At 39.0% G+C, this 10,835-nt stretch overlaps 1 protein-coding gene across 1 annotated transcript; it reads left to right on the top strand.

Annotated features, from left to right (window-relative positions):
* The first annotated feature begins 847 nt into the window (after positions 1-847).
* LOC145274801 (protein TEX261-like) lies at positions 848-10,008 on the top strand. Its single transcript, XM_080127483.1, has 2 exons — positions 848-910; positions 9,673-10,008. Exons 1-2 carry the CDS (start codon positions 866-868, stop codon positions 9,811-9,813), a joined length of 186 nt encoding a protein of 61 aa, XP_079983609.1. The 5' UTR covers positions 848-865; the 3' UTR covers positions 9,814-10,008.
* The last annotated feature ends 827 nt before the right edge of the window (positions 10,009-10,835 follow it).

Raw genomic sequence — 10,835 nt, 5'->3', positions numbered from 1 at the left:
CCCAGAGAAAATCTCTCTAATATCCGGGTCTAATTATATACATTATCACAGGCTCTGATTTGGGGCCCAGAGAAAATCTCTCTAATATCCGGGTCTAATTATATACATTATCACAGGCTCTGATTTGGGGCCCAGAGAAAATCTCTCTAATATCCGGGTCTAATTATATACATTATCACAGGCTCTGATTTGGGGCCCAGAGAAAATCTCTCTAATATCCGGGTCTAATTATATACATTATCACAGGCTCTGATTTGGGGCCAGAGAAAATCTCTCTAATATCCGGGTCTAATTATATACATTATCACAGGCTCTGATTTGGGGCCCAGAGAAAATCTCTCTAATATCCAGGTCAAATTTATATGCATTAACACAGGTTCTAATTTTGGACAAGAAAAAAAATCTCTCTAATATCCGGGTCTAATTTATATACATTAACACAGGCTTTAATTTGGAACCAGAGAAAATCTCTCTAATATCCGGGTCAAATTATATGCATTAACACAGGCTCTTATTTTGGACAAGAAAAAATCTCTTAGAACTGCACGCCTGTGGAACTCTGTTCCATCTGCCTACTTCCCACCTGACTACAACTTGGATGTGTTCAAGTCCAACGTTAACAAATTCCTAATGAACTGCCCCGTTAAGTAAACACTTCATCAAATCTCCACACTAACGTAATGTACTTGCAATAACCCTTATCCCTGAGTGGCTTCCGGGCCTTGATAAGTGTGTAAAAAAAAAAACAACAACAAAAAAAAACAGAACAGATACTACCTTTTGATCCTTATATTTGTGCTTGTTTATTTAATGTTTTTTGGTTTTTCTTTCTTTCTTTTCAGTCTTACTGTGTGTGAACCATTACATGGCTTTTTCGTACTTTGCGTCTGTGTATTATTCCTTTGGCGAGGTAAGTATATCATTCACTTTTCATTTTTACTTATCAAGGCTTGAAGGCCACTCGAGGATAAGGGTTTATGAATGCCAGGTGGTAGTGTAGTATAACAGCTACATGTCCTCTGGGCCGCATCCGTCGCTATCCTGGTTTGCGGGACCATGTTTGTGATATACCCCTGGCCGTTAATTTTATTAATTGTGGATTTCTTAGTTGTTGTTTCACTGACCTGAGAAAATAATCCCAGCATATATCACGCAGGAAATTTTTCCAATCCACAATTGTGTGGCGAGAACGTAACCCACACTCGCGATGAAGATTTTTTGTAGATGCCATCTCGAACGCCCATAAGTATATTATTTTTATGATACACACGATGGTTAGTCGGGATTTTGAGAAGAAGGTCCCAATCCTAATGGAGGTCCATCGACGACATGTTACACTTCTACACCTCCAACCGTAACCGTCGGAAAGGCTTGTTCTCTTTGCAAGTACACAATCCTGGCCAAAATGTAAACACCTTTTCTCTTCTGCCAACAATTTCCGTTGCTGGCAAAAGTTTAGTGCAGCCTCTGGGGTCTGGAGCTGGTCCGCAAGGTTTGTAATATTCATTATTATTTCGTCAGTTATCTTTTTAAAACAAAATTTTATTTTAACTCTCTTCAAATAAGCGTTTCTTGAGTTGTGACACTCTTCCAATTGATTTTGAAATTCTCGTCTGCTTAATCGGCAACGCTCGGTTTTATCCGGCTGTTGACGTCATGCGTCGGACAAAGCCGAGAAAATGCTGAGTTACGTCTGGTTCGTTAAATGCACAAGTACCCCGATGGTGAGGGCCCCTGCTTGCAGGCCTTAGGGAGTGTGGAGCCACCCTTTAATTGCCATTGCTCCCAGGTCCACTCTGACCCAGAGTGGTAGCACCTGTTAGGGTCCCAACTATGGGTTAAATAGAATACGACTTAAAAAAAACAAATATACTATATTAAAAAATCGTTCTTCAAAATCACCAGATTCGGCATTAAATAACCTGAAAAGGGTTGATATGCCATAAAACAAAACAACCAACCAACCAATCAGTAGTGGAATGGGGACAAAAATGGATGGTCATGTTCAATGCTGCCAAGACTAAACTTGTTTCCTTTTTTTTTTTTTTTTACACAGTGATCACCACTTATCAAGGCCCGGAAGCCACTCAGGGATAAGGGTTATTGCAAGTACATTACGTTAGTGAGGAGATTTGCTGAAGTGTTTACTTAAGGGGGCGGTTCATAAGGAATTTGTTAACATTGGACTTGAAGACATCCAAGTTGTAGTCCGGAGGGAAGCAGGCAGACGGAACAGAGTTCCACAGGCGTGCAGTTCTAAGAAAGAAGCCTTGTTCATGGAATCCACGTTTTGATTTAGGCACAGATATAGAGTGGGGGAAATTTTTCACAGTGGATTCAGCTAGACGGGTGTTTTTCGTGAAAGATTGGCAAGGGGGGACCAGAGATTGGAGTTCAAACGAGCATCTGCCATGGAAATAACGATAAAACAAGGACAGGCTCGCAACGTCTCTTCTGTGGGAGAGAGGTTGCAGGGTAGAGAAAAGGGCATCCCCCACTAAGCCACAAAGTCTATTTTGTACTCTGTCAAGGCAGGATAGGCTGTTTTTAGCAGCTCCTGCCCAGATATGGCAACAGTATTCCATCCTTGGACGTACTTGGCTGTTATATAGATAGAGAATTGCATCAGTAGTGAGATATCTTCTAGAGCGGTAGAAGGATCCCACCATCTTTCCAGCGACCCTGGCAACAGACTTGATGTACGTGTTCCATTTCAGATCAGGAGTAAAGGTCAAACCCAGAAGCTTGTCAAAACACGGGGCCTCACGATCCGGCACCATTTATATACGTTACCGATGCGGCAGGTGTCTTTTGATCGTACCTTGTCTCGTTACAAGTTGGCCTGTTGATCATCCTTGCCCTCGATCGAATCGTCTTTCTTTCCATGTGTAGGGAGTCTCTGGGTACATCAATCACTCCGCTGGTCCTTGCGGCTTGCTGAAAAATCAAGTCCCCACCACAACAAACAGAACTCCGGGTTATAACAGTAACAAACTATTTATTGTTTTCATTACTTCATAACAACTACTGTCTAATTTGAGGCGACTGACTATAGCAGTGAAACGATGTAAGACCAGACCAGTAAGTCACAGAGTTCCCATTAACAGAGGCTAGTTCCCATCATAACATCAGGCCCTGAAGGGCTCCCCAAATCAGGAGCGCCTGACAAGCTCAGCCATTCAGCTTGCTGGTTACGACTCCTCTCTTTTTAGAAATCCTTTTTTTAAATCCAACCCTTTTTTCTCCACCTCTCCTTCAGAGAGTGGTTACAAACACCTTTCTTTCTTTCTCTTAGAGCTTATCTCTACCAAACCTCAACCCCCACCTGCACTGAAGTTTTTACTTATTACCAATTAGGCGTGATTAGTCACCCCAAGTCGAACAATGCTTGGCGGAAACCCCTGCCCTTGACCCCCATTCCTCATACCTATCAACAGAGGTTTTTAAAACAACCTTTTCGTTGTTAATAGATGAGATAAAATAAATTTTTTTTTTTTCTTTCTGACAATTTCCATAGCAGGTGCTCGTCTGAGCTCCAATCCCTCGCCCCCCCCCTCGCCAATCTCTCACGAGAAACACTTGTCTGGTTTAAACAACATCAAACCATCATCATCATTAGAATTCAGCCGTGCAAATTCCTCTGAATTCGTGTCAACTAGCAAGGCCACTCGGCATCGCCCTGGTCCCCATCAGGTCACATCTCGCCCCCCTACCTGTTTTGTCCTTTACTTTGTAAATGACACCCGAGCCCCAACCAGACATCAGCACCCCCCTCTTCTGCCATCTCTTCCTTGAAAAACAAGACCATCTCTTTTGACATGTAGATAATTCCAAATCTGTCTCCCTTTTTTTGAGACAACGCAACACCTGCTTTGCGTCTAACACGCTTACAATGACACATCGGCGGCTGGTCCTATTTTCCCTAGCTAAGGTTTTGCATCTCTTTGCACTCCTTCACACCTTCTTGTCCGGTCAAACACCCCCTCTCACTGCAATATGCACCTCGCTGCATGCATTCATTGACACCAATTATCAAGGCCCGAAGGCCACTCAGGGATAAGGGTTATTGCGTATACAGTAATCAATGAAATAGTATTGTAGTAATATTTCAATAATTACAAGAAACCTTCTCTAGGTATATTTGCTGATGACACCACTCTATAACAAATATGAGGGGAAAACAAATGAACACATATCCAAGGAAATGGCAGAAACACTAGAGGAAGACCTCCAATCTGTAGTGGAATGGGGACAAAAATGGACGGTCACATTCAATGCTGCCAAGAATAAACTTGTTTCCATCAATAATTACAAGAAACCTTCTCTACCAATAATAGCAATGGCCAAAGAAACATTATCTGAAAATACTGCCAATCTGATAGGTCCTGAACTGTCATCTAAGCTTCAGCCTCCGTCCCACGAACGAAATGTTGCATCCCTCTATCTGTTCTACAAGTATTTTAATGGTGAATGCACTAACGAATGGACACATATCTAAGGACCTGGCAGAAACACTAGAGGAAGACCTCCAATCTGGAAAAAATAAGCCCCCCCCCCAAACGCACACACAACTAGATAGCACAAATAAAAGATTAAAAAAATAAAAATCTGGAAAAATGCAATTTTACTGTGAGATGATGAAAAGGCACTTCTGCAGTATGCAGACAGCCGCCACTGTTGTTGGGGGGGGAGATAACGCCAAGTTTCGGAGATGGGTCCGATGTCACCACTCTCTATAGCAGGCACGAGGGGAAAACAAATGAACACATATCTAAAGAAATGGCAGAAACACTAGAGGAAGACCTCCAATCTGTAGTGGATTGGGGACAAAAATGGATCGTCACATTCAATGCCGCCAAGACTAAACTTGTTTCCTTCAATAATTACAAGAAACCTTCTCTACCACTAATAGCAATGGCCAAGAACACATTGCCTGAAAGTACGTCTTTTAAACTACTTGGCCTAACATTTACAGGGAATATGAACTGGAATAGATACATTGAGAGCATTGCCAAGGCTGCTGCAAAGAAGGTTGGCTCCCTCTACCGTGCTAGAAAACTACTTACGCCTGACAGTATCCTATACCTCTATAAGGCCACCATTCGCCCATGTATGGAGTACTGTTGTCATATCTGGGCTGGTGCATCTGCTGCTTGTCTCTCGCTCCTGGACAGGGTTCAAAAGAGAGTCGCCAACCTGATAGGTCCTGAACTGTCATCTAGGCTTCAGCCTCTGTCCCATCGACGAGATGTTGCATCCCTCTGCCTGTTCTGCAAATACTTTAATGGTGAATGCTCTGACGAACTGCAAACACTTGTACTTCCTCGATGTAACTACCCCCGACAAACCCGACAAGCTACTAAGTCTCATCCCTTTACAGTAGAGATCCCTAGGTGCAAGAAAGCCTTTTACTCCAATAGTTTCTTCCCCAGAACTGCAAGTCTTAGGAACTCCCTTCCGGGATTCTGCTTTCCCAACTGTACTGATATGCAGAAGTTCAAGTGTAATGTGAACAAACATCTTTCTACTCATCTCCCTTCATAGAGAGTAGAGATACGAAGAGGAAGAGAGACGAAGATAACGGCTACAACACATTGTTTCTTTCGAAGAAGAAGAGAAGAGAAATTAAACAAGAGATCGGATGGAGAGAGAGAGAGAAAGCCTTTTACTCCAATAGCAAGTCTTTGGAAAACTCCCTTCCGGGATACTGCTTTCCCAACTGTACTGATATGCAGAAGTTTAAGCCCTCAACATGTTTCTACTCATCTCCCTTCATAATGCCCCCGCAAATTGTCCCCGATAGTAGCCCCCTACTTCAAAGTGGCACTTGCCTTGTTTGGGGTGTAGATCGAATAAAAAAATATATATATATAATAAAATTGATATTTCTTAATGCTTCCTCGATGTAACTATCCCCAACAAACCCGACAAGCTACTAAGTCTCATTCCTTTACAGTAGAGATCCCTAGGTGCAAGAAAGCCTTTTACTCCATTAGTTTCTTCCCCAGAACTGCAAGTCTTAGGAACTCCCTTCCGGGATTCTGCTTTCCTAACTGCACTGATATGCAGAAGCTTTACTATGTTATATAATAGTCTTATTATTGTTTTTGTTGTTATTATTCAGTGTTAAAAGTGAGTCTTAGAGATGTTGTAAAAGAGATTGTCCGTTTTATGACGATTCATATATATAAAAATGTTTATACTTAGAAGTGTACTAGAAGCGCTTGTTCAGACAGATATGTATGTAAGATGTGTATATAAAGACATTTTAAACCACATGATACACATAAGACATATATAACAAATTTCACTTTACCTTTTTGGTAGAATTACAACACAAAGACGACGTTTATAAAAACACATGATGGGTTTATTTCTTCTCCCGACCGACCGTGGTTTTCATCATCGAGAATTCAAAGCTTCACATTCTAAGCTGACTACAACCTGATTATCTTCAAGTCCAACGTAAACAAATTCTTGATGAACCGTCCCCCTGAGTATTTTCACATGTGACGGCACGGGCCTTAACAAATTCGTCCACGCAATTCTGAATACCATCGCCAAATCGACATGCCACGCTGTTATATAATAGTCTTATTATTATTGTTTTGTTGTTGTTATTGTTCTTTGTTAAAAGTGAGTCTTATTAAGAGAGATGTTGTTGAGAGACTTAGAGAGATGTTGTAAGAGAGATTGTTCGTGTTATAAAGAGATTCATATATATAAAATGTTCATACTTAGTGTAATAGAAGCTATTTGAGTGATGAAACAGATGTGTATGTCAAGACATTTTAAACCACATGATATACAAGACATATAATGACAATTTTCACTTTACCTTTTGGTAGAATTACAACACAAAGACGACGTTTATAAAAACACATGATGGGTTTATTTCTTCTCACGACCGGCCGTGGTTTTCTGAGTCAAGAATTCAAAGCTTCACATTCCAAGTTTCAAAAGTGACCGTCTTGCTTCTAGACGTTCGAATGTCCATGTCTGGACTGTCGTCTGTCGTCCTCAGACTCTCTCTGACTCTCCCCTAGTTTCTCCCAAGTTTCTAACTATATCTAGAACTTCCCATTTTCCATGACGTCATACACATGTTAAAACATGTCTTCTTTCACGTGTTCTGGAAATGCGTGTCCAAAACTTTTTCCTTTGTTTACAAAAGGAATTTAAACCTATATTCCCAGTAACCTATTTTTCCAATATGTTAAAAACATGTTTATTAAATTATCTTGTATAGTTGCATTCCTCAATTGAATTTTTCATAACAGAATTGACAACGCACATTCTTTTCTTGAAACTATTTTATCTCTAAGCTTAACAATGTTTTTTTACATTCCATTTTCTAATTCTCTCTCGTAATCTATTTCTAAACCTAATTCACGAGGTTCGAATTTCGTCCATTCTATTTCATTTTCATTTTAACTAAATCTCTCTATTTTTTATACTTACATGAAAAGGGGACAACCCTTATCATGTAACATCCCTCCCTTCCATATTTCACAAAAAAAAAAATGTATGCATTTCTAAGTTTAGTACATTTTTTTTTCTACATTTACACAACCACACAGCTAGGAAAGATGAGGCTAAAAAAAAAAATCTCTTTCAGTCAGCCCTCCTCGGCCGACTTCACAATTATTATATTTTTATAAGATCAGAACCTTTCTGATCTTCTTGGCATTTACTTTTTGGGTGTAGGGTCTTTACCTATGATTCACATCAGCTACTTTCCAGCCACCCATATGCCGCAGACTAGAGTTTCCACCTCCCTCGAAATGGATAACTCCCTTCGTCCCAAAAGTGTCCTGATCGTCTCTTTCTGCATGGTTAGTCTTATCAAGTATGGCTTTGTTTTTTTTTTTTTCTTATACAGGAAAGCTCATAACCAATCTTCTTTAACGGATTCACTTGGATTTCCTTGCTTGGATTCTTGAAACTTCGACGAGGATTTAGAAATATCACCCCTAACTAACTAACACCTTTTGCGCCACAACACCTTAATTGCGCCTAAATTCTATCTAATTGCCCGATTTTTTTGTGTTCTTTTCTCTCACCAGAGCTTCCAAGATCCAGCAGATATATCCCACAGTGTCTCTAAAAAAAAAATACAAAGTTATATCTTTCTTACGTAATCCACGGCATATTTTTGCCTGTCTCTAACTTCATTAACATACTGATATGCAGAAGTTCAAGTGTAATGTGAACAAACATCTTTCTACTCATCTCCCTTCATAATGCCTCTGCAAATTATGTCCCCGATAGTAGCCACCTACTTCAAAGTGGCACTGTGCCTTGTTTGGGATGAAAATTGAATAAAAAAATTTTTAAAAAATCCTCCACTATGCTACAAATTTAGTTGATAGTTGGAAGTTCTAATCTCTGGCCCTAAGAGATCGGTGCCCATAAACAGCCTCACCAAATGCTTTTTACATTGTCATATTTAGAAACAAGAAAAAAAACATGTGCAATTACGTGACTTGTCCTTTGACATATTTACAGTAGAGATCCCTCTGCCTGTTCTACAAATACTTTAATGGTGAATGCTCTGATGAACTGCAAACACTTGTACATCCCCGACGTAACTACCCCCGACAAACCCGACAAGCTACTAAGTCTCATCCCTTTACAGTAGAGATCCCTTGGTGTAAGAAAGCCTTTTACTCCAATAGTTTCTTCCCCAGAACTGCAGGTCTTTGGAACTTCCTTCCGGGATTCTGCTTTCCCAATTGTAATTATATGCAGAAGTTCAAGTGTAATGTGAACAAACATCTTTCTACTCATCCCCCTTCGTAATGACCCTGCAAATTATGTCCCCGATAGTAGCCGCCTGCTTCAAAGTGGCACTGTGCCTTGTTTGGGGTGAAAATTGAATAATAAAAAAAAATAAAAAATCCCCCACTAGGCGAAAAATTTAGTTGAAGGTCGGAAGTTCTAATCTCTGGCCCTAAGAGATCGGTGCCCATAAACAGCCTCACCAAATGTTTTTTACATTGTCATATTTAGAAACAAGAAAAAAAACATGTGCAATTACGTGACTTGTCCTTTGACATATTTACAGTAGAGATCCCTCTGCCTGTTCTACAAATACTTTAATGGTGAATGCTCTGATGAACTGCAAACACTTGTACATCCCCGACGTAACTACCCCCGACAAACCCGACAAGCTACTAAGTCTCATCCCTTTACAGTAGAGATCCCTAGGTGTAAGAAAGCCTTTTACTCCAATAGTTTCTTCCCCAGAACTGCAGGTCTTTGGAACTTCCTTCCGGGATTCTGCTTTCCCAATTGTACTGATATGCAGAAGTTCAAGTGTAATGTGAACAAACATCTTTCTACTCATCCCCCTTCGTAATGACCCTGCAAATTATGTCCCCGATAGTAGCCGCCTGCTTCAAAGTGGCACTGTGCCTTGTTTGGGGTGAAAATTGAATAATAAAAAAAAATAAAAAATCCCCCACTAGGCGAAAAATTTAGTTGAAGGTCGGAAGTTCTAATCTCTGGCCCTAGGAGATCGGTGCCCATAAACAGCCTCATCAAATGCTTTTTGCAGTGTCATATTTAGAAACAAGAAAAAAAAAGTGCAATCACGTGACTTGTCCTTTGACATATTTACTGCTTTTCTAGTTCTTGTTTTGACTGGCATTCCCCATGTTATCCTTTCAGGTTCTTGGATATTTCACGATCTGTCTGTGGCTCATACCCTTTGCCTTTTTTGTGTCTCTTTCGGCGAATGAATACGTCCTGCCAACAGTCTCAGAAAGTCGACCGTTAAATCCAAGAGGTGAGTATTATCTGCAGAAATGACTAGAAGATGTGTCCGGCGTTGCCCGGTATGAAACATAACGTTTAATTCCTTAAATAGAAACAAAAATGGAAGAATTTTATTTTAATGTTTATTTAATATATATTAATATATATATATAACTTCTCTCTCTCTCTCTCTTTCTCTCTCTCTCTATATATATATATAAATCTATATATATAAAATGTAAAGTTGGTTCATTCTAAACTAATAAAACCCAATTTCTACGTTACCAATTTATTTGAAATTTTCAGACAACCCATCTTTAGAGTCGAGGTATGTTTTTATGTTATTAAAATAAATTTACCTCGCGAATTATTAAAATATTAAATAAAATAAATATATTTTTTTAACCGTTACTGCGAATCTGTTCTGTTGATAAAACTGAACTTCCGGTTCGATTAATTTCACAGCCACGAATGGACGAAAGATTTCATTTTCTGTTAACTCAATAAGTGAAAAAAAAAAAAACACATGCAGAGAGTGATCCGTGCTGAAATAATAATGTTATTTATCTTCCAAATTTTTTAATTTACACATCTTTTATATAATATATATATCTTTATATAAGGCCAAAAAACAAAAAGTTTGTCGATTGCTTTTTGAGTTTTTTTTTTTTTGCACCGCCAAAAATGTACCCGGTATGAAACGTAACGGTTAATTCCTTAAATAGGAACAAAAATGGAAGAACTTTATTTTATTTTAATGTTTATTTAATATATATTAGTATATATATAACTTCTCTCTCTCTCTCTCTCTCTCTATATATATATACACATATATATATATATATATATACATATATATATATATATATTTATATATTTAAATAAGGGAGTAGTCACCAACAATGTGTATTTTTTAACATTATTTTATTATTCCGTGTCTTGGTTTTTCATTTAGAATTATGTTTGGATCATTGTAATAATGTTTTTAAGTCATTGAAATCGTTTTTACGCGCGTTTCAGACGTTCTGTGATGCGTCCTCGTCAGAAATTATTTTCAAATATGTTGGAGATGTAAA

The sequence above is a fragment of the Euprymna scolopes genome, unplaced genomic scaffold, assembly GCF_053919585.1.
Source record: "Euprymna scolopes isolate OS-2025 unplaced genomic scaffold, ASM5391958v1 sca460, whole genome shotgun sequence".
In the NCBI taxonomy this organism is placed as follows: Eukaryota; Metazoa; Mollusca; class Cephalopoda; order Sepiida; family Sepiolidae; genus Euprymna; species Euprymna scolopes.
The sequence above is the reverse complement of the archived record's forward strand: the minus strand, read 5'-3'. Positions and strand labels throughout refer to the sequence as shown.

Excerpts from the sequence above, each read along its gene's own strand:
- LOC145274801 (XM_080127483.1), top strand. The coding sequence starts at position 866 with ATGGCTTTTTCGTACTTTGCGTCTGTGTATTATTCCTTTGGCGAG. Across the intron at positions 911-9,672 it reads TGTATTATTCCTTTGGCGAG|GTTCTTGGATATTTCACGAT; the intron begins GTAAGTATATCA and ends TTATCCTTTCAG.